Genomic DNA, 24,482 nt, shown 5'->3' with positions numbered 1-24,482 from the left:
GCGCCACCTAGCGCCTTAAACCCCACACTCACAGTTTACTTCACTGTACGGGGCTTTGAAAGAGCATGCATATGGAGTGAGAGACACATACAGGGCACAACGACTAAGTTTAATTTGAACAACTAGTATTCTGAAATAGGTGTATTTTTTACAGCAATACAATATGTAGGGTTTTAACGGGGTTACAAACCATCGTGGAATGCAGCTACCGCTAAACGTTCCTAGTTTGCGCATGCGTCGTAAGGTATCAACCTAACATGTGGCTATTATAGTCAATCTGTTGACATGTGTATCATTCATATTAAGTTTTTAAAACGCTGAACACGACCCAGTTGAATACCGTTAACATAAATAAAGCATATAAACCTTCTTTATTCTGCTCAGTCTTTGGAACTACATTTCCCTGTTTCTCTCAGCTGTCCGGTATTACGACGTGTCGTAAAATTCAGCTAACAGCAAAACCGAGATGGACACCACCAAAGACCCCTGACAGTTTTTAGTGTTTATCTAAGTGCTATCAAAACATATTAATGTAGCGAAGGTAGGCTTCAGCACGCAGGACTGGTCTTGGACATGGAGGATATGGAAGATGACAGCTTAGACACAAAAGACGATCATAACCACAACTGTTGTGCGAGCAGCAGCAGCAAAGTCCGCACGTATCTGAGGAGCCAGCTGTCGGGTGTAGCGACGGTTCCGCAGCCAGCCTGCCCATTGGTGCCGGGTGGAGAACCGGGGACGCGACGAGGGAAACTGTGGTCCGGCAGCACCGGGGGGTCAAAGTTCATGGACTCGGATTCAGGCAGTGAGAGCAGCGAAGTCAGCGAGACCGACTGCTCTGCTCCGCCAGCCGCTGTTGAGGGAAAATTCACCCTGGAGTCTACTTCCAAGTTCCGTAAGTTCACATTCAGCAGCACCGTGTCAACAGGGGCCTGGTATCCCGCAGTCCCCGAGCAGCTCCATGCAGTGTACTAACATGTGTTGACTGATGCTTTTGGCTTGGTTTGTTAGCCTTGGTTGTTTTGACCAGTGGGCTATTGTGTTTTTGACATAAGTAATGTTCAATCTTACTACTACTCCATTTTCACTCAGTTCTGAATGCAATGGCTGTAGAAGACTACCGGAAAAACCACTGGCCAAACCTGGAGAAGGCAATTGACCGTCTGCTGATCCAGAATCCCACAGACCACATCTCTGTTTCCTATGCACAGATATACAGGTAAGATTATAATAATAATAAACTCACTTCAGCTAGGCCTCATTTCCCTGTAAACTGTGATTTTTGATGCCTCCATGTGCACCACTACTTAATTTAGTTCACCTGCAATCCTGGGTTTCTGAGTTTTTGCCTTTTTGTCTTTCTTGCCCTAGTTACGTCTACAAGTGTGTTTGTCAGCAGCACTCTGAGCTCCTCTACAATGATCTGCTAATAAAATTAACCAATCATCTGCAACAGGTTTCCACCCATCTACAAGTAAGCAGATACAAATAGAAGGAAATGATCATATACAGAACTGGTAACATTTGCTAACACTTTTATTGTTATTTTCAGGCGAGCCCACCCGAAGACTTCATTGAGAACTTTAATGTTGCGCTGACGCAATACACAGCTTCTCTTCAGTGTATAGTTCCTGTTTTTATGTACTTGGTAGGCATCTTTTTAGTTCAGTGTATTTGTAGTAGATTTTTGTGCACCCAACTATATCCTGGTGCTACGGTGTCACTTTTCTTCTCAACAGTTTTTCATGTTACACGTTTTCAGAACAAGTTCTACATCGAATCAAAGCTGAACAGAGACCTAAGGGAGGATCTGATGAAGCTGTTTGCTGATTGCGTAGCAGAAATACATCTGAGCACACTGATGCGTGAGTGCATTGCTTCATTCAAAGCCCTTATAGCTGTCATGATATTTTAAAATGGTTATTTTGCTTATTTTTTTTTACTCAACTTTCCATTAACACTTGGTAAATCAATGGCATATGTTTGTCTCAAGTCATTGTGCTGTTGTCTTATCTTTTATCATGTATTCTTTTCTTGTTCAGCTCTTCTCATCAAAGCTCATTCCATGCCGTTTCAAGTGCAGCCATCTACCATGGCTAGTGTGGTTAAAGGCCTCTACAGCCTCCGACCAGGTAAGCTGTGTTTATATGTGAATATCTCCTCCAGGTTTCAAACGATGTGTTCTGTTTGTGTGTCTGTGTGTGTGTCAACAGCATATGCCTAAAATATTGTCTTTGTTTGTGAATGTATGCTCAAGGACCTATCATGGTTGCAGTGATTCACAATTTAAAAATAATATATTTTACTAACTATTTTACAGTTGATGATTGCTGACTCCTCCCTCACTCTTATCAAGCTATAGGCTGTATGCAGAGGTGGGAGAAGGACTCAGATTGTGTATTTAAGTAAAAATACCAGAATGTAGGGATACTCTGTTACAAGTAAAAGTCCTGCATTCAAAAGGTTTCTCAAGTAAAGTATTAGCATCAAAATATACTAAAAGTACTCATTGTGCAGATTGGTCCGTTTCAGAATAATAATGATATGTTTTATAATGATTGATCATTAAAGTGTTCTCAAAGCTGGTAAAGGTGCAGCTAGTTTGAATGACTTTGTATACTGCAGGGTAGCTTGTGAATTTACTCCAGGTGGAACTAAAGTCTGATTTAAGAGCTTATTATATTTCACATCATTCCTCCAAGTCTCTCAAGTAACTAAAGGTACAAAATAAATGTAGCAGAGTAAAAGTACACAATGTACCTCTCATTTGAAGTGGATTAGAAGTACAAAGTGGCATAAAATGGAAAGACTCAATTAAAGTAGCTTACAAGTATCTCTTTTTTATCATATACGTGTTAGGAGAATAAAAAAGCTTTACAACACATCTATCTTACCTTTTGGTTTCCTTTTCAGACTGGGCCAAGTTAGCACCGGCTCTCTTCTCCGGGTTTATCCCGCAGATCAACCCTCCCGCTGTGGAGTCTCTGCTTCCTGACTACGCTGCTCATGACCAGAAGTTACAGATGGATCTCTCCATGAATGGATTTCCGCGGTGTGTTTTCTGTGGCATCACTTCTACAAAGTCAAAGTCTGAACATTGACACATTTTTGGGGAGGTCTTCTTTTTACTTGAATACTGATGTAATGTGTTTTTGTTTTCCAGAGGTGACCAGTCTCGCAAGCGTGCCAGTGAAGACTCCTGATAGCAGAGCCGGAGTCCCTGTGGAACTATTACTGTGCCTCCTACGTCTTTATCACAAGTTGGCTCACTGCACTAGGTACAATGTTGACAATGTGTCAGTCTCATCTCTCTCGACTCAAGGTCACAAAACACTGTGAACAACAACAATGAGAACATGAGGGGCTGTTGGGCAGGAGCTTAATCTGACTGCACTAAAACAAGCACACAGACTTCCATTAAGGTGCTTCCCCTCTGTGATTATGATGCATCCTGCTTCAGTATTCGTAGGATGCCGCTGTGTGAGTCTCTTCATGTTCTCCTCATTTGAAGAGTGCCTTCATAGGGCCTTCTGATCGGATATCCCCCTCGAGGGATAGGCCGGTGATGGGTATTTCATTCCTAACCTTTAACATGGAAGAGTCTTTTTGATAGACTGGGCTAATCGAGACTTTCCATTGCTGCTAATAATACTGTCCATGTGATGAACTACAACTCCCTCAGATTCGCACACTGTGTCTGTAACCTAGTGGCTTCACTCAAAACAAATGAGTGTTTAAAACAAAAAGAGAACCAAGTCATTGACCTTAACTCAACTGAATCTCTTCCTCATGTTGCCTTTACTGTGTTGGTAAACCGGATTGTATTTTCCCGTTACGCCAAAGAGGATTTGCAGTTTTATTTTCCTTTTGTATAAATATGCATTGGATTCAAGCTGGCATTGTTAATGTTGTATACTGTCTGAGTCACTGAGCCATTAAACGTTTTTATACTAGCAGGTTTTCAGTTTTGGTTGACTTGTTTGTCAAACTCTAACTTTAAACGTACTGTTTTAGCATTGCATGCAGGAAGGGCAGGGACTGCCATGTAGGACATTACACTGTTTGCCACAAAGCTTAAACATCCACAGATTAGCCTTCTTTAATTTCTAGACAACTTACCCAAATCATCCCAATACTGTAAATAAATCCAACCTGATGCATGAGTTTTACGGAATGAATGATATGCAGATACTGTTTGGTCCGTGTCAGCCGTACTTGTAAGACATGTAGAGCCTGTTCATTATGTAAATAGTTGTTGGTGTTTGCATAGTGGTCAGTGTACCCTAGCTTTTTGTCACCAATGCATTTTTGTTAAATGATTCACTTGAAGTATTTGATACAAGGTCTTACACTGTTTTAAGTGTACATAGATGCTCAGGCTTGCTTTTCCTTTCCCGCGGTGGGTTTTGGTTATGGTTCTCATTGTCTTTCAAATAAACACATTTCATTAATTGTTGGGCAAAGAGGGGATTTTGTTTTTGTACTTTTCAAGATTTAAAATCTGGGTATTGACAGACGGTATTCTTGTTAATAAACATATATACTGATACCAATCGGATAACATTGTTTAATGAAATAGCTCTATTCTTCACTATGAGGGAGGGACATGAATTATTTGACTTAATGCAACATCAGGCTTGACATTGCTTTCCTAACTTAAAAAAAATTGAACAAATAAATACATAGTTATACATTTACAGATTTGTCTTCTTCTATTAATTAAATACAAAATCAGCCTGCAACCTACAATCTTAAAAATGTACTGTATCTAAACGTAGAGCTGAATTGAATGGATATGAATTGATCAATGGCACCCAATCCAATTATTTGAAGCAGTATCAGTTCGATATCAGTATGTGTGGATCCCGCAGTGCTTGTTGAGATATCCCTTTCTCTTAAAAATGATCCATGTGAAAACTGCACCACAGTGAATAAAATGTAACTTGGCTCAAACACTGTTAAAAATCTGTTGCAAAGAAATCTTTTTCCAAACAAACATTGAATCCAGTCACAACCACTGCCATAACTTTTACCACATTCATTTTTTTTTTTTATACAGTGTAACACACATTTCAAAGTGTATTATTGCTGTTAATCTGCTGTGTGAACCTTAGTGTCTGGGAGGCTCCACAAGGGGCTTCTAATTCTGTAGGATGGCGGCCTGTGACGGAGCACTGGAGGAGGAATCTCTTTACAGCAGGACCCCCCTGCCCAATGAGCTGGGACGCCACCCTGACACATGGGCCAGGCCTCCCCAAAATAACCTGCGACTACTGCGCTGACAAATGTTGCTACTTGTGCTGGTGACAAGTTACCGTAGCTACACGGCTCCATATATTCCCGTAAACTCTCCAAGGTGAACTGTGCGGTAAAACCGGGAAGGCTTGGCAGCTGCTCGTGTCCAAGATTTTCCCCAAGTGGCAGCCGCCGGAAGACCGGAATCTCCCTGTTTGAGCACAGGTGCACTCTGAGGATTTACCAGGGGCTGCTGGGGCTTATTCTGAAGGTAAAACACACCACCCCCTGGTTTAATTTTTCACAGATTCCTTTTGACTGCATATGCTGTGTATAGCCTCAGAAAACATCTGACATTGAGCCTCAGCAGGGCTGGAGTCTATTTCTGTGAATGTTAAATTGAATTATCTTAACGTGCCGCTGTTTATCCAGGGGCCCTTTAATCTGCTCACTCAGCAGTGTCCAATTTATGATCATTATAGTTTAATAATTGTTGTGGCTGATCAGAATCATGATAACAAGGGCCCTGGATGAGGGGCACTGCTTTTTTTGTGTTGATTTTCTTCATGTAAACTGACCCCTCGCTATTATTAGATATGACTCGGTGGGCTCGGAGCCTGTTTGCAAAGGATTCATGTACACAACAGCTGCAGCTTCAGGTCCGTTGGAAGGGCATTGCTGGCTCTCTTATTGTGCTGATTTGACTGTCAGTAGCATATGTGTACCCTATCTCATGTCTGGACTCAATAACTTGCTCACGCCGAGTGTCGAAAAGTTGTGTGGAGTCTAAACGTCATATAAGAGTTGGTGCGAGGTGGAGGGGTCCCATCAGATCTGCTCTCAGTGCATGAAGCTGATACCCTGTCTGGTTAGAGGAAAACTGGAATTAGGCTTGAATAAAAAACTATTAATACCATATATCCCCTGCTTTTAACTTCAGTCTCTGCTCTCATGTTCTATGTTTGCTCTAAATATTGTAGCCGCAGGGAACGAAACACGATCTTTATTTTGTATTTGTTTAATTGACTGAGGTCTGCATCTTTGAAATGTCAGTGAACTAAAAGACTGTTTCATTCTATGTACTGCAACCTGCATTCACTCCATTCATTACATTACTGCTCAGTATTGCAACCAAACATTAGCATTTAATATATCTTACTTCCTAATAATTAATACATTTCCCAGAGTTCAATCAGGTTTTTATTTGCTTGATATTCTAAATGTTTAAATATTTAGTTTCCTGTCAAAGCAGATAAAGAAACCCAGCACATCTTCATATTTAAAGGGGTTCACCACTTACTTAAGATTTCCAATTTGTTATTTCCATGACTTAAGAAAGTTCATTCAATTCAAAAGCAAGTAACCAGAGAAGTATGTTTCATATTTCCGATGTCGTCAAGTATAAAGTCCGGAGCTGCTCCTTTAAAAAATATTTAATAGGGAAACACTTTAGGGAAGTTCTGAAACGTAAATACTTAACGAGAGTTAATCGTATTTACTCATATTTTGGGAATTTCTTATCGAGGAATAACATGTATGCAGTTTTCAATTGGGCGTAGTTCTCCTTTAAGAACGTGGATCTTGTGCCTTTATAGAATTTCAGCTTTTCTGTCAATCTAAAAATGTATTATTTGATGATAGATAGCCAGCCACTTTCAGTCATTTTACGGTTATGTACTTTCATTGATTGATCCATAACAGTGAGCATTTACATATGTCAGTTGGTTACATTACCATTGAATTGTAATGCATGGCGTGGTTATAGGCTGTAGTGGGGAAACGGAGAGCATTTTCCTATGAATACTTGTTTTTAATGTAATTTATTGACAATCTTGTGATTATTCCCTCAGCATGCAGGAGAACGACATCGAGCAGCCCCCGTCACTGTCTCAGCTCCTCAGAGAGAACTACCTGGCAGAGGCCCGAGCCCAGCAGCGCCACAGCGAGATGAGCCGCTCAGACGCTTCCTCCTCACGCCTCCAGATCTACGGGTCGCTGAAAGGCAAGGCGGAGGACTCTGGGGCTCACAATGATCCCACATTCACAGACCTGTCAGCCTTCCTCAGCCAGGAGGAGCTGGATAAGAGCGTGAACCTGGCCCGGCAGGCCATCGGACATGAGCCTCGAGAGGAGAAGGCAGAGGTCAGAGCCTCTGTTGCACCATTAACCCAGTCCACAAGCCCCTCAGCCTCTTCCTCTGAACTCACATCTGTTCCCCTGGCCAACCCCTCTCCTGCTCCTTCCGCCGCCCCCTCCATGGTGCCCTTCACCCAGCCGGCCCCTGAACTCAAAGAACTGCAACACACAACATTCACACCAGACATAAAGGTGCATAAAGCGTCCGCACGGCAGGAAAACATGTCCAGGAACGCAAGGGACCCCGGTGAGGGGTTCAACGACATTGAAAGATCGGCGAAGAACGCCCCGTACGGCATGGAGAACCAGTCCAAGAAGGAGTTCCTCAACAAGGCAGCAGACTTCATCGAGGAGCTCTCCTCTCTCTTCAAGGCCAACAGCTCCAAACGGGGACGACAGAGAGGGAGCAAACCCCACCGGAGCAGGAACCAGAACAAGAGCCAGGTGGATGGGGAGGTGTATCCCCTCGGCCCTGACAACAGAGAGCGCTCTCCCATGCCCCTGGAGGTGGAGGCAGAGGTGGTGGTGGAGGAGGAGAGACCAAGCCCCGCTGTAAGCCACCAACCAGAGGCCCAGCTGGACTCTGGGATTGGGCACGTGGAGTTTCAGGACAGCAGGATTACTGAGGAGCAGCAGTGTGATTCTGTTTCCCAGGAGGCACCAGAGGAGGCAGAAAGCTGCACCCCGACAGACCCCGCGGAGTCTGCGTCTGAGCCTCCTTGTTTCATCCAGAAACTGAAAAGCAGGGAGGTTGCAGAGGGCAGCAAGGTCCAGCTGGACTGCATTGTTAGAGGACTCCCTGTGCCTGAAGTCAGGTAAGACAAACCAGTGCTGAGAGTACTTGAGTTCTTAGTATGCGGGAAATATAATACAGCAGGACATGAGCCTTAATTTGTCTTATTGGAATACTTGGAATTGCAGAAATGCCAGTGTGCTTTACCAGTACCATTTGGGAACAATTATGTTTGGAGATAATGTTATGAGGGTTTTAGGTTTAGGTGTCATAGCAGGGATTCTAATTGGTACAAATGTATTTCCTTAAGTATTTCCTTTTAATGCTGCTTTCTACTCTTTACTCCACTACATTTATTTGACATTTTTTGTTACTTTACAGAATAAGGATTTCACATACAAGACACAATAAATCTTATAATATAATGCATATGTTTATCGACTTAATTGACCAGTGATTAAAACTTTAAATAACATTTGCTAATAATACTATTTTAATGGTGGAATTAGAAAAAAATTGCCACTCGGATTGAAATGAAGGACCATGCTTCACAAAATATTTCTGCTATCATGATCTGTGTTAAGTTAATGCAATAGGCATTGGTTATATTATGTAAAGAAATGAAAGATTTGAAAAAAAAATTGATATTTTAAAATGAAACGTTAGAAGAAACTGATTTGTTAGTCCTACTTCCCACAACTTAACACTGAGACTTTTAAAAGATTGATTTAAGACATTTTAATACCAGTTCAGGCCTTTAATCTTTGATTAATTACTTCAATTTGTTTTAAGACTTGTTTAAGACCTTGGTATACAAGAGCCCAATATTATTATCTAATTATAACTTATTATATCTACTGGCTGTGCCACCTAGGTATTATACAGTAATACATTTCAGTAGACAAGTGGCCAAAGTATGTTTTTAGGTTTAGTGTAAATGTTTGTCCACCAGTGTTTTTGTTCTGTATAATATCCAAATCAGGATCAAATGTATCATGGTTTATAATCTTTCATGTACAAATATAAGTAACCAAAAATATGTATCAGAGTTTTCAACAATCAAATATGCATGTGGGCCTCAAAAGTACAGTTTTGGTCTGACTTGAGTGTTTATGAAGTGTTTAAGATGCCATGTTTGTTCCTTGGCCTGAGCTGATACTGAGGAATTACAAAGCCTTTTGAGAATTGTGACCCAAGATGAAGAGTGTTTCTTTCTTGGGGGATCCTAACAGAAGTGTGACCTGAGACGATAGCCAACAGCTGATTCTGAACGGTGTGAGTGTCTGTTTGTTATGTCAGGGTTATGTCTGGGACAAATAACATTTGACTGTCATTCGTTCTTTAGAAGAATACCGTCATATTTCAAGGAAGGGCCATCCTGAATAATGACCATTCACATTCAACATGGGCCAAAATAGGAGAGGAGTGAACACATCTCATTGCAGTTAGCTGCTTTTGGTAGCAGGGTGAGCAGAGCACATTTTGAGGAAGAACATGGAGGTAATTCACTTTTATTAATGCTTGTCTTGAGGCAGTTTCGTTAGGTATTTGTTAAAACCCTGGCTTCATCACGAGGACAACAAAGCCTTGAATAAAAGTAAAGCTGAGGTCTCAGACTATGGGGGCATGGTCTTGTTGGTCTTCCAACATTGTTGAGCCACTAACATATGTGAGTGTCCGGGGAGAATGTAGCTCTTGGCCATTTTTAGCCCGGCCTGACAGTGCGAGCTGTAGTCGTGTCAGATAATGGATCCTACTGACAGAAGCTGGAAGACTGTGGTAAGATTATTTATACAGTTATTGTTTAACCATATGGTCTGTCCCAGTGTCTTACACTTGAGCCGTCTGAAGATGTGAGTTCAATTTGAGTGTATTCCAATGAAAAAAAAGGTGTTTTCTGTTAACAAAACGCTCTTTTGATCGACTTTGGTGTGATGTTGTTGCTTGTTTGTCCTGCTACTGCGTTAGTAACTATGACTTTACTGAGTGAAAATATAGTTGTCAGGTTCATATTTCCCATCAGTTTGCAGTGGTTTGCTGTCACCGGTGTGTCAGGGCACAGCATTGTGTGTTCACTGAGTCTATGTTTAGCGCTATGCATGCTTGTATATGCGTATGTGATTGGGTCAGCCAGTCAGAGCTCCCAGGCTCCAGAGGGAATCTCCTCTCCGGTTCTGAAGTCCAGAGGGAAAATAGCTCAGACAGGTGCAGATCACAGATCACAGATCAGCCACCTCCTCTACTACTAATGCTTTCCTTTTAGACCCTTACTCATTAGGAATGACGTAGCTCAGCCGCTGGCAGGACATTGACAGCACAGTGTTATAGCCAAAGTATCGGAAACAGATATTTTTGTTGTCACTGGAAACTACACTTTGATTTAAAATGAAATAAGGAATGAATTCCTCTTCATGCATAGAGAAGCAATGGGGAGCCTAGTTTGTGTTTTGATACTGTGAAAAACAGCTTTTAATGAAATATACAAGGACTGTCAAATGAATAATAGAACTTTCCTTGAATGCTTTTGTCTATCACCAAAGAAACTGTGTGTTATGTATTTTTGAAATTGACTTGAACAAAAAAAAACTCTGTTTATTGTAGATTTAAAAAAAAATTACATCTTATGAACGTATATTATGTAAATGTTTCAATAAAAGGGCAGAACAAACAAACAATAAAAAAATAGACATCGTAGATAAATCTGTGTTTGCTATCACAACTGTTGGGTTATTTTCTTATTGAAAAGTTGGAATTATTAAATAGGACATATTAACTGTGTCTCATCATGTCTTTTGGCTGAGTAAAAGTAGTTGAGGAATAGTTTCTTGACCCTTGGAGTTTTATTTAGTGCATATTTAGATGAAAATGTGAGTCTGGTGTAAGCACTCGATGTGATTTATGATCGTCTGATGACGTCCTGTCAGAGAGTAACGCCTCACCTCATTCCTGCATGTTTATTGGCTGGATTTCATAAAGCACCTCATCTGCTCAAAATAGATTTGCGTAGACGTCGATGCTTCTGCATTATGTTGGACAGAGAGAATTAAAGTTTTACTATTAATATTTAAAATGAATAAATAGACTTTTGTCAACTTCAATTCCAAAAGAGTGGATGCTACTTGGTAGGAATAATTTCTGTAATTTAATATCAGCCAGGTCGGACTCTAGTCTGGTTTCCTTTTAAAGGGGTCATATTATGCTTTTTGGGGCTTTCCCTTTCCTGTAGTGTGTTAAATAGGTTTGTGTGCACGTAAATGGTCTGCAAAGGCTAAAATGTCAAAGTTCCCTCAAGAGGGAGTTTCTCTCCCACACTCCCCCCCTGCCTAAATACCCTTCCATTGTAGTCCTTTGTTTACTTTCGTGAAATAATGACATCACTATGTTACACTCAGGCTTCTTTTGGCTAGCGCTCCAACAGATTTTCTCTAAGCTGTTGATTAATCACAACAGATCCAGCCAGCTAACCAATCAGAGCTGACTGGGCTCTGGTTTCAGACCGAGGGTGAAAAGAGGTGCTGCAGCACAGGTAATCTGAGAAAAATAAAGACCTTTTTGAACATTAAAGCATGGAAACACATCACAGTAGAGGCACACAATACAAATATGGACCTGGAAATTAACATAACGGGGCCCCTTTAATTGAAAAAGGCAAAAAGCAACATAAGAAAACACCAGATTTGATGGACGCACAACACATTCTAGGTGGGCTGTTTTGTGCTCCTTAGATATTGTAACATCAACAGTGCGTTGAAGCACCTCTAAATTGGCACGCTGGCGTTGCTTCTTGTCTTACAGGGAAAGGGATAGGGCTTGGTCATCAAAACATTTTTCTCTTAGCCTGCAGAACTCCACAAAGTGGCAGAGAGCCAGAGGCACTTTTAGAGAACTGGCACCACATGAAAGCAGATTCTCAGAAATGGTGTCAGAAGGTTAAGAGGAGGAAAAAGAGAACTATGAACGGGGTTTTCAATTATATAGCAAGGATATCATAAAATATCCTACTATATTCATATTTAAGTCATATAAGAGTACTATAACTTAAGTCATAGACAGGTGACCAATAAAAGGAAAAGAGCTCATTGATATGTTTGGAAACATTTAAATGTTAAATGTTAAAGCTGCATGGACAATTAATACTTTATTCTTCTGTTTTATTACTTGTTTTTACATTATGTCAGGTTGCCATACTAAAAGGAAAACCATTTTATACAAATTCACACTATCCACAACGTGATGTCCACATACAATAAGGAACAATATAGTTGTCCCAGTAATTATACACATCCAGCCCTGACAAATAGGAATGGAGTAGTTATAATATCCATTTAATGCAATATCAAAGCCTTTATTTTGAGATATCTCTGAAAGGTTGACAAAAAAGGGGTTTCTCACCAAAAATCAATCAATTAATCAATGTTTATTTATATAGCCCAATATCACAAATGTTACATTTGTCTCAGTGGACTTCACAGTTTGTACAGAATATCAGTATGACAATACGAGACCCTCTGTCCTTAGACCCTCACATCGTACAAGGAAAAACTTCCGGAGAAAACCCACAGTTTAAAGGAGAACATGGGAGAAACCTCAGGGAGAGCAACAGAGGAGGGATCCCTCTCCCAGAACGGACAGACGTGCAATAGATGTCGTGTGTAAATTGAAAAGATAATACATTTGCAACATAGGTAGACCAAATTTTTGGAAATGCATGTGTGTATAATAGGAAGATGAATCCACGAGGATATCCATCCAGGACTTATGATCCAGGACCACAGCCACGACTCAAGATCCAGGACTCGCGATCCATGACACAGGACCACAGGATCATCCATGACTCCGGATCCCGGCGTATATAGACACCAAAAAGAAAGACATTTGGGGAAGCTGGGTTAATCGGAACATGAGAGTACACAGGTATAGACAGAGAGAAGGAAGAAGTAAGATGTCCCCAGACAAACTAAGCCGATATCAGCAAAACTAGGGGCTGAATCTAATCAGCCCTAACTATAAGCTTTATCAAAAAGGAAGGTCTTAAGCGCACTCTTAAAAACGGATAGGGTGTCTGCCGTCCGAACACAAACTGGGAGCTGATTCCACAAAAGTGGAGGTTGATAAGAAAAGGCTCTGGCTCCCATTGTACTTTTAGAGACTCTAGGAACAACCAACAACCCTGCATTCTTGGAACGCAATGCCCTAGTAGGACAGTAGGGTATAATGAGTTCTTTAAGGTAAGATGGNAAAGTCTAAATATGATATTTGGCCTCAATCATCTGAGGCCTGGCACCCCCCCTGCGATCTTTGGCGCCCCCCAGGTTGGGAACCACTATCATGGTCGATAGTATCAAATGCAGCACTAAGATCGAGCAAGACAAGAATAGAGACAAGTCCCTTGTCTGAGGCTATTAGAATGTCATTTGTGACTTTAACCAGAGCTGTCTCTGTGCTATGTTGTGTTCTAAAGCCAGACTGAACATCTTCAAATAAATCATAGTTTTTTAAGTAATCACACAGCTGTTTTGCGACTGCTTTCTCAAGAATTTTTGAGAGGAACGGAAGATTAGAAATAGGTCTATAGTTGGCTAAAACCTCTGGATCGAGGTTGTGCTTTTTAAGAAGCGGTTTTATCACTGCTACTTTGAATGATTGTGGAACATAGCCTGATAATAAAGACATATTCATAATATTTAATAAAGAAGTGTTAATTAATGGAAAAACTTATTTTAACAGCTTAGTTGGAATCGGGTCTAAGATAGACGTTGATGGTTTAGAAGAGAGAATCATTGAATTCAATTGTTCAAGGTTTATGGCTAAAAAGCATTCTAGTTTACTATCTAATGTAATATTAGAACTTACGTTTCCGGGAGCTGTTGATAATACTATACTGGTCAAAGGCAAGAGGTCATTAATTTTGTTTCTAAGAATAACAATTTTATCGTTAAAAAAGCACATAAAATCATTACTACTGAGTGCTATGGGAACAGAAGGCTCAATCGAGCTGTGGCTCTCTGTCAGCCTGGCTACAGTGCTGAAAAGAGATCTTGCATTATTCTTATTCTCATCTATTAATGAAGAGTAGTAGGCTGCTCTCGCTTTACGCACTGCTTTCTTATATTCATTGAGAGTAATATGCCAAATTAAACGAGATTCTTCAAGTTTAGTGGAACGCCATATCCTTTCAAGTTGTATCGACTTTAGCTTTATTTTGCGGGTTTCGGCATTATGCCATGGAGCTAATCTATGTATTATCGTTATTGTGGAAAATTGTATAGTTTACATTTTTGGTAATGGTTTAATTGTCCAGCCATTGACTCTCCTATAAAACCCTGCTTGGTAGCGCTACTACAGGTTAAAAGCTCTATAGATAAGTTTACAGCTTTAAGGATTTCCTCCAACATTATTGCATATGGAACTTTCTTTAAGTAATAACATGCTAAGTGTTTCTGAGCATTTTGTGCTTTCTTTTTGAATTGAAGATGGTTCTGTGAGGGCAAGGAGCTTGAGAACTGCCCGGACATCCAGATCATCACCGACGGAGCACATCACTCTCTGATCATCGCAGAGGCCTTCGAGGAAGATACTGGGCGCTACTCCTGCTTCGCTTCTAACTTCTATGGCACTGACTCCACGTCAGCCGAGATCTACGTCGAAGGTGGTTCTCCTGGTTCTTTTTCATTAAAGCTACTTAAAACCGCTTAAAACACTGAGTGACGAAATGTGTTTTCCGTAGGTACCTCCTCTTCGGATTCTGATGGGGAACAGCGATTTGAACATGTAGCACAGTGAGTTTTTACAATTATTACCAACTTTGAGTGTCATCTACCTTATTGTAGCACTAATCGAGAAATTTCTGTGATTTCAAAGGCAGCAGAATAAATCTTCTCCATCATCGAGCCAAGCTCTTTCTGCGGAAGAGGAAGACCCTCCATCATCTGACCCTGCAGCAGCCATCGAGGAGCCAGCAGAGCAAATCGTCTGTGCACAAACTAACCAAATAATCCCAGAACCTCTGCTACCAGTGAGGACACCAGCCACCATACTTTCAGTCGTTGAGCCTTTGAATGCATCCGTAGCACCTTCAGCACTCCCTGTTCAAGAGGAACCAACATTGGAAGAGCCAATAGTGTCACAGGTGCAGGTGTTTCCTACTTCATCACCAGGCGAAACAGGACTTTCAGAAGCCCAGGAGGTGTCTGTTACATCTCCTCCTCCTCCAGTGGAGACGGCTGCAGCAGAAGCTCTATCACTGCTCCAGAACTCAGTGGTCTCCTCTGTGCTGTCCCCTCCAACACAAACACTCCAGCCTGAGGTAGAAGAGCTCAAACACTGCCTTCCTCTATAACAACAATTATCACTTTTGTATATGTATATCAACCTGCCTCTGTTTTTGTCGTTAATCATCAGAGTCAAACCTCTACCTACACCTACCCTCAAGTGTTGAACGGCCAACCTATCATGGCTGCCCCTGTATTCACAAAAGTAGGGATATTTTCAGATGACTGTACACTGCTGCTGTCTGGTATGTGTACATTAATGTAACACTCCCTGTGTTGTCCCTCCAGAGCCTGCAGGACCTCCTTGCGTCAGAATGCCAGCTGGTGGTGCTAGAGTGCCGTGTGAAAGGGGTGCCGTCACCACGAGTGGACTGGTACAGAGATGGAACATTCATAGAGGACTCTCCTGAACACAGGATATTGCAGAAAAGTAAGCTCTGCCACACTACTGTCATATTGTGGAAAGTGGTAATGTTTTTTGTATTGGTGAAAAGGACAAAGGAGGTGAGATGTAAAAGTACAATACATACTAATAGATGGAATCATGAATATAGACAAATGAGACAAAACACACAAACAAAATCAAGCCAATAAAACAAGCTGACAATTAGCAAAAGCACTTGTTGTTTCAAAAGGGTGGTTATGTTAGGTGTCTCTGTATGTGTATGAGTGTATATTTAACTCATAAAGAAGAGAAAGGCAGGAAAAGGGAAGCCTGAGCAAGTAATATTGATATACAAATGAATTACAACTATACAAATAACATGTCATGCCTTGTTTCATATTCGTTTTTTTCTTAATTGTGAATTCATTAAGATGTAAAGACTTCATTGTTTCCTAAATAAGCCAATTGAATACAGATTATTTTAAATATATTTCAGTATTCTTGCAGTTTAATGTTCTCTAAAACCTTGGTGTTGCAGGGAAGAAAATAGTAAATAAATAGTGATGCTTAATTTAACACAATACTAATATGTTTATCGCCTTATTGAGTGTCTCACTTACTCACTTACTGACTTTCATTGCAAGTAATAAATTGTTTTTTAAATGTACACTTTTCTTCCAAGGCCTGATTTTGTAATGTATGGACTAAAGGTGGGGTGATGAGCAAAAATATATGCATAGTACTTTAAAGGAATTTCAAATACTGTAAACTGTATATTATCATAAAAGTTTTGAACATGAATGTTTTTATTTCTTAAGGGAAAAAAACGAATAAAAATCAACTTGCATCAATGGTTTATGCTTTCTGATAACTGATAATAACAATTCTCTGAGAAGTGCAGAATATTTATTGCGTTTTCATAACGATAATGGTTTTTGTTTCTGTTCCAGAGCCCAGGTCTCCAGCTGAATCAGGTACACACTAAATCCTCATCAGTCACAAGATGTTGACTGCACTAAAGCAGCTGCCTGTCTGTATATGATGCTGCAGTGTGTACATATTAATCTGCAAGTGTTTATAGTCCTTGGCGAGAGCTCCTGCTCTTCTTCAGTAAACCAGGGCTGCTGTTCCCTGAGTGTGGACCATATAAGGTCGTCTCTCATCCTGAGTGAAAACACTATGGCAGATCACTGCAACCTGCCTTACTGTAGCTGCACACACACTCTCAGTAACCTCACAGCAAGGCATCCGAAACACAAGTCATGTATCTTTCTCTGTTTAAAGTTAATAAGATACCATAGCAATTGATTATGTGATTATTCATTTATTTTTACTACTTCTAGAGGACATATGCACTCTGGTCATTGCTGAAGTCTTTCCTGAAGATTCGGGGATGTTTACTTGTACAGCAAGCAACAATTATGGAACCGTGTCCAGCGCTGCAGCACTGAGGGTCACAGGTAACACTTAAGGTTTACTTCCAGCTTTTATGTATTCTTATAAAAGTGCAATATTGACACCTGTAATTCTCATCAGGCAATGCCAGCAACAGTAACCATGTGAGGCCTTCCAGCAATTCGATGCTGGAGCCAAACCAAAGCCAAGAACCTTCCCCCGCCCCCCCTGTAAACCTTCAAGCAAAGGTTACTATGACAACCAGCGTCAAGCCCCACTCCAGCACCATCCGCCTAGACCCTCTCATCTCCAGCAGCGTACGCCTGGACCCGTTGAGCACCAGCACCCTTCGTTTGGACCCCCTTGGATCCAGCATGCTGCGCCCAGACCCCTTCCGCTCCAGTCTCCCCAGCCTGGAGCCCTCCAGCCTTATCAGCAGCTTCAACTCTCGCAGCACCAGCACCCCCAACTTAGATCCTATCAACCTCCATCAGAACCATCCTTCACCCAGTGGAGCAGGTGCAGAACCAAAGAGCAGCAGACAGGCGCTCTCCTACCTGAAACCCTTCACTTCTCCATTCTCTGTTGGGACGGTAGCAGAGCAGGAAGCGCCCACGCCTTCAGTGACACCACCCGACACCAGCGCCACAGTCAAGGTGACCCCTAACCATAAGAATGGGAGCCTCATCGTGCTGCCCCTGCCCGACCCCCCTCCGAACTCCTGCCTGAAGACTCGAACGAAACCCAAACACTCCCGCTCCGGGTCTCGGCGTGTCCACTTCAGACTGCCGGAGGAGGAGGAGCAGAGTGACGCGTCCAGCAGTCAGTGTGATGAAGACCCCAACATGTTGCTCAACAGGGAACCTCCACCTGTGCGGGCTAAACCCAAACTGTGAGTAGAGCTGATAAAGAAGCATCAGACTTTCAGCCTTGTGCTGAGACTATGAAACCAGGATGTTTTGATATACTGTATTATTTGTAAAATTAAATCATGATGTCATGCTAATAATACATAGGATACGATCGTGAAAATTATCTAGCAAATTGTCAATGAAACACTCTTATTTGATGTGGTAATAATTCGCCAAAAAAGAGACAAAGCGCACATTGAACAAATTTAAAGATGACTTTGACTGGAAGTATTAAAATAATTAATTAACATTCTTTATAGATATAGCAATAATATCATTAAGCAAAGACATTATCCTCCGGGACATTGAGAAAAAGCTTCGACTGAGAGACGACACTCAACATTTTTGCACATAAACAGGTACCAACAGTCTCCAGCTCTGCAGCTCATATAGATTCCTAACTTTTTTGACTTGAATATAATAATGCAAACAACTTACATTAACAACACATATTTTACAAGATTAAGCTCAGCCCGAAATCTGTAAATCCAATGAATTTAGATAAAGCATTTTTGCATGCACTGTCAATTCTGAGAGTTTGGGGTGTTTTGCTTACAAAACATCTTTTCTTTGAGACTAGTGGAAATGCAACATCCCAAGAAATGTAGGAGTCTACTAACATGGTCTATTTGCGTTCGTAGATCGTAGATATTACATAGTGGATCATTATTATCAGTATTAAACAATAAAAAATCCAAACAGTTGTTATTCAAAACTTGATAAATGTTTTCCCTTAATATAGATATTCAACTGACTTTGACTGGAAGTATTACAATAAATAATTCACATTCTTTTTAGATATAGCAATAATATCATTACCATCAATTATTTTGGACACAATAATTGGAAATGGAAAATGCGTTATTGTTAAAGCCTTTCTGTCAGAATGGTCTAGAGCAGTCATGGTATAGTTATAGTATGATTAGTTATCCATATTGGGTCCACAGTTTGTTAGTATCAAAGTAGATCAGCTGGGCTGTGTAGAAGTTGGGGGGGGGGTCCTGCTCCTCCTCTGGCTCATCTCACAGCTGTAATCAGATGCAACTCATGCATGAACACAGGCGGACTTCAAATGTGGACCTTTCAGCTTTCAAAAACTAGGGATGGCGTTTTCTATTTGTAAGTGTACTTTTATGCGTTTATGTTTATCTAATATTTCAGATAATGCTGTAAACAAAATGTTGAAGGGTTTGATTAGCTGCTATGTACACGTTATGCTTAAAATACAAAGATAAATATGACAATGTATTTAGTGTTAGCTTAATTTGCAGTAATCCTAATAACTAAAATAATTACCAGTTAAGTATGAAAGCTGGAAATGCGTAGAGCTTGTTTTGCAGGCTACTTGTTTGTAGTCCATACATGGGCAGAGTGTTCTTCGTGCTGACTCTGGCTCAGTCCTGCTGGGTTTATAGTGTGGACTTAATTTATGAGAGCAGTGTACTGAGCCGCTCTGATTCTCACCATGTATAGTGTCGTTTTTTGGCTGTTCTTTAAATGTCGTTTTGCTTTGATCAACAGGGACCCGACCCAGCTGCGGATTCTGCACAACCAGGTCCTCATGGAGCAGCAGCAGGACCCTGAACCTCAAACACCCCCCCACCCTCAGTCCCAACCTCTGTCCCAACCAATACCTCAGCCTCAGCCCCAGGCCCAACTTCAGCCACCATCTCTGCCCCAGCCTCAGTGTCACCCCCTACCCCAGACTCTGTCACAACCAAAGCCTCACCCTCACCCTCAGCCCCAGCCGCAACCACAACATCAGTCTCAGCTTCAGTTCCATCCCCAGCCTCAGTGTCCCCCATACCCCCAGCCTCAGTCTCTGCCCCAGCACCAGCCTCAGTCTCTGCCCCAGCACCAGCCTCAGTCTCCCCCACACCCCCAGCCTCAGTCTCTGCCCCAGCACCAGCCCCAGCCTCAGCCCCAGTCTCAGTCTCACCCCCAGCCTCAGCTCATGACCTCCTCCCTGGTAAGCTCCCCTCCACCTGCCCCACAGCTGAAAACAGCTCCACCCGTCAGCATAGCTCATGTAACCCAGATGAACACCATCCATGCCTCCCACCTCAACCTGACCCCTGCAGCTCTCGCCAAAACTCCCCCTACACCGCAGTTTTTCTCTGCTTTCGCACCAAAGTTTAGCGCAGCCTTAACAGATCTGTCCTCGGTCACGTCTCCTGCTCCCTTCCTGAGAAGCACCCACGCCTCCCTCATGAACCTCACCCCCACTTCCCACTCCTTCAGCTACGCCCGGCCTAAAGAGTTCATAGCAGCCCAGAGCTTCTCCCCGGTCAGGAGTCCTTCCCCGACAGAATCTCCGGTCCCTCTTCTCCAGGAACTGGCCGCTGAGCTCAACTCCTCCGCAGCCAGCTCCCCCACCCTCCCGCCTTTCTCCCCCCCACCCAGGACCTTCACCACCAGGGTGCTCAAGTCTCCCACAAGCCCTCAGTCTCTCGTGTCCTCACCCACACCTCTGTCGCCGCCCTACCTGAACAGCATGTACGCCATGCGAACCCAGTCGCCCCTCCAGGCCTCCTCTCCCACCTCCAGCAGCTCTACCTCCACCTCCAGCCCCATTCAGAACCCTGTAGCGTTCCTGAGCTCCGTCCTGCCCTCCCTGACCCCGACTCAGCCCACCAACTCTATGGGCCTGCCCAGGGGAGCTCCCATAGGGTACGCCCTCCCCTCTCGGACCAACGCTCATCAGATTAGTGAACTGTCCAATCTTCTAAAACCTTTTTTCCCTTCTCTCTCCTCAGACTAAAAAAGAGCATGCAAAAGGCACGCATCCCGTCATATGAAGACATTCGGGAAAGCAGAGAGAATATCCTCCAGGACATTGAGAAAAAGCTTCGACTTAGAGACGAAACTCAACATTTTGCACACCAACAGGTAACAAGCAGTCTCCAGCTCTGCAGCTCGGATAGATTCTAACTTTTTGACTTGCAGAGATGTAGTTGGTCATAAATATAATAATGCAATCAACTTACATACACAGCAAATATTTGACAAGATTAAGCTCAGCCCAAAATCTGCAAATCCAATTTATTCAGATAACAATTTTTTGCATGCACTGTTAATTCCGAGAATTTGGGGTGTTTTGCTCACAGAGCATATTTTCTTTGAGACTAGTGGAAATGAAACATCCCCAAAAAATGTAGGGTGTGTACTAACTTTGTCTATTTTGCGTATGTAGATTTCTCCACAAGTAAGCATTACATAGTGGATCATTTGCATATTTAAACAGTACAAAATGAAAACACTTGTTATTCAAAACTTGATAAATGTTTTCCCCTTAATGTAGGTAAACAACTGTGAAAGTTTCAAGGTGATATTTATCAAATTCATATTTATTTCCTTTACACCTGAGTTATGTAAAATGTAGGGAATCTTACAACGTGAGGGTTTTGTTTATACATTCAACTTGTAATACACAAAATGGTTTTGTTATTATAACTATTCAATCTGGAGTTTCTCCTTAAAGGGGTCCTACTGTGCTTTTTGAACATTAAAGCATGTAAACAGTAGAGGCACAAAATACAAATATGATCCTGAAAATAAGCATAATATGGCCCTTTAAATACATATAAAGTGGACTTCAACATCCATTACATCCCTGCTCAGAAAAAACTGAGTCTACTGTGTCTATTGATCATCATGTTTGTTGACATGTATATATGTATGTTGTCACATTTTAACTAACCAACTGTTGCAATCAATTAATTTGATCCTTTAAAGGATAAATGTTACTGTATATTAACCACAACTGTGCTGCATTCTCATTTGTCTCCAGGTTTATTCTCATGTATTCATGTTGAAATGAATACATACGTGTCAGATGATAAAAGCATTGACTCTGAGGCAGTGAGGGACTTGATTTTATTCAGCATCAGCCATCATTCCCTCCCCAGTCATTCCGTGTTATGTCTCTATGTAGCTTAACAAATCAAGCACGCTCTTAACAATTAGTGTGTGTGTGTGTGTGTGTTATTGATGTTTGTTGTAGAGTGTGTGTGTGTGTCTCAGTTGGTGTTCATCATCCATCCCTATCCCTCTCATAGAAGCTGAGTAATGAGGGGAAAACAGCGAGCAGACCCCTTGGACCAAACATTCCTGCTACTGTCTTTAACTATGATGAGGTACAAGGACCCCCGTCCCAAGCACGGCTTTGCTCCAGGCTGTATGGGTTAATAAAATGTGTCAGAACAAGATTACGACACTCTACTCTAAATACCACGGATAATAAATATCTAATCTCGCATTCAAGCCTCTGCACTAATATAACCTGCACGAATAATTTTGTAAAATAATTGTAGGGTTAGAATGCATTAAGCTAATGAAATGTCAGTTCTCTTGCGTGTAGTGGAGTATTCTCCAGTTTCAATAAATCATTTCACATTTCCCATTTCCCCCACTGAAGCTTGCAGCCTCTTTTTTCTGTTTGCTTTTCAGATCTTACCAAAATACCAAAATGTAAATCTTTCTTCTTCGCAACCCAAAAAAGTATTTTTACAAACTGTCACACTTTTTGTTTACTTCCTTAATGAGCTGTATATTCATACTATAATTCTGTTTATTTTTAATAATTAGTTTTCAAACTGGATATGGATTGCTAATATAAGTTGCAACTCATCATAACAATACCTTATTCATTCAAATCGTATGTAAATCATGTATAAACAATATTTAGATATATTATTTTTTGTATCAAAAAGTTAATATAGTATATAACTTTATTGTTATTATTTTTAAAATATATAAATGTTATATATAATATTAAATATAATATACATATTAAATGATTGTACTTATGTTATTATAATGTAATTGTTTATTTCTTGCATCAGCTATGTTATACGTATATCATTTCTAAAATAATTATTTCATATTACACAAACCAAAATAACCCAAATGACAGCATTTCTAATAATGATTAATTAAACATTATCATTGTTAACAGTAAATTCATTATGAACTACATACATGTACTACCAAATGAAATAAAGCCTTTCATTAAGTAAATACTGTCTTTACATTTCATACACTTTTCACAGGCTCATCTTCTCTGTTCACTGTTTTACCTCCAGCCCTATTTTATGGTTGGATGAGCAACATGTTTTGACCAACCAGGAATGATGCCGTCAGGCAGATACAACTGCATGATTCTCATCATCTTGTGGTTTAAAGTCACAATCTGTACCTCTCTGTTTGAGTTGCAGATTGTTACTTTAACGGTTGCTAAATGATAAAAAAACGCACGTTGTCTCATGTTCCTGATTGTTGCATTCCTTTCAGAAGCATTTGTGTCTTATCCCAGTTAGTCAATCGTCTATCTAGTGCAACGTGACTTTTTTGTTGTTATTTTTTCTTTTCCAAGGAATACAAAGTGTCCAATTTTGAGCAGAGACTTATGAGCGAGATTGAATTCCGTTTGGAGCGGACGCCGGTGGAGGAATCGGACGATGAGGTGCAACACGATGACGTCCCTACAGGGAGATGCATCGCGCCCATATTAGACAAAAAACTGAAGAATTACAGGGCCATGGAGGGCGTGCCCGTCACTTTCTCATGTAAAGTAGTGGGAATCCCTTTTCCAAAGGTGAGAGGTCAACCGTATGCAACATGACAACATGATCTGTCACGCTCATCCTTATCATTTTATCATCCACACCCTCTGTGTCTCAAAAGGTGTACTGGTTCAAGGATGGCAAGCAGGTGTTGAGGAAGAACGTCCATTACAAGAAAATAAGGGAGAGGGACGGGACCTGCGCTCTTCACATAGAGACCACCACCCAAGACGACGATGGCAACTACACCATCATGGCATCTAATCCTCAGGTGATACTTCACACTTCCTGTTTATGTTCTCAACATTTTCCCTCCAGCTGCACTTCCTGATGTTTGATATTTAATGACCAACAGGGACGGATCAGCTGCTCGGGTCATTTGATTGTCCAATCTGGACCTCCCCGAAACCGAATGACACCTATTAGCTCTCAGAGGTGAGCAGTGTGCAGTGTGAGACGCAGAGGTAAGAAGACTTGAAGCATGAGGAACCAGCCAAGTTCTGATCTTACTTCCTGATAATAATCCTATTTAATGATCAATACAAACGTGTTAGCATACGCCACAATGAAGTCTAAACTGGATAAATGTCTAAGCTGGCTTTTGCCCCATAACTGTGTTAATAATAAAAGTAAATGGCTTTAAAATAAAAAGATATGCCATAAAATGTACCTAAACCATAGCAAATAGATGTAGCCATTAATAATTATTAAAAAAACAACAACATACATGTATAGTTCTGTTTTTAGTTTGCGTCTTCATTTACAGTTGCAAGAAAAAGTATGTGAACCCTTTGGAATTACCTGGATTTCTGCATAAGTTGGTCATAAAATGGAGGAAGCCACTGCTGTCCA

The 24,482-nt window shown here is 41.2% G+C and overlaps 2 protein-coding genes across 6 annotated transcripts in view; both read left to right on the top strand.

The window, feature by feature from the left end:
* The first annotated feature begins 412 nt into the window (after positions 1-412).
* On the top strand, positions 413-4,927 carry cacul1 (CDK2 associated cullin domain 1). The gene is made up of 8 exons (XM_010793443.1): positions 413-895; positions 1,093-1,219; positions 1,372-1,474; positions 1,553-1,648; positions 1,763-1,865; positions 2,043-2,132; positions 2,914-3,052; positions 3,164-4,927. Exons 1-8 carry the CDS (start codon positions 574-576, stop codon positions 3,201-3,203), a joined length of 1,020 nt encoding a protein of 339 aa, XP_010791745.1. The 5' UTR covers positions 413-573; the 3' UTR covers positions 3,204-4,927.
* A 371-nt stretch (positions 4,928-5,298) lies between these two features.
* Positions 5,299-24,482, top strand: part of mypn (myopalladin) — a 24,679-nt gene continuing 5,495 nt past the window's right edge. For 2 of the 5 annotated variants that reach the window (XM_010793439.1, XM_010793438.1), the window contains exons 1-16: positions 5,299-5,506; positions 7,086-8,186; positions 14,578-14,753; positions 14,832-14,883; positions 14,966-15,410; positions 15,506-15,580; positions 15,664-15,805; positions 16,711-16,734; positions 17,104-17,220; positions 17,297-18,047; positions 19,588-20,736; positions 20,823-20,955; positions 22,125-22,202; positions 23,441-23,662; positions 23,752-23,901; positions 23,986-24,065. In XM_010793439.1, the coding sequence (XP_010791741.1) occupies positions 7,087-8,186; positions 14,578-14,753; positions 14,832-14,883; positions 14,966-15,410; positions 15,506-15,580; positions 15,664-15,805; positions 16,711-16,734; positions 17,104-17,220; positions 17,297-18,047; positions 19,588-20,736; positions 20,823-20,955; positions 22,125-22,202; positions 23,441-23,662; positions 23,752-23,901; positions 23,986-24,065 (4,694 nt within the window). In that variant the 5' untranslated portion in view covers positions 5,299-5,506; position 7,086. The remainder of the gene's footprint in view (positions 5,507-7,085; positions 8,187-14,577; positions 14,754-14,831; positions 14,884-14,965; positions 15,411-15,505; positions 15,581-15,663; positions 15,806-16,710; positions 16,735-17,103; positions 17,221-17,296; positions 18,048-19,587; positions 20,737-20,822; positions 20,956-22,124; positions 22,203-23,440; positions 23,663-23,751; positions 23,902-23,985; positions 24,066-24,482) is intronic. The other 3 variants (XM_010793440.1, XM_010793441.1, XM_010793442.1) reach the window with 3 other exon arrangements.

The sequence above is a fragment of the Notothenia coriiceps genome, unplaced genomic scaffold (assembly GCF_000735185.1).
Source record: "Notothenia coriiceps isolate Sejong01 unplaced genomic scaffold, NC01 NC01_scaffold00037244, whole genome shotgun sequence".
Classification (NCBI taxonomy): domain Eukaryota; kingdom Metazoa; phylum Chordata; class Actinopteri; order Perciformes; family Nototheniidae; genus Notothenia; species Notothenia coriiceps.
This window is presented reverse-complemented; position numbering and strand designations above follow the sequence as displayed.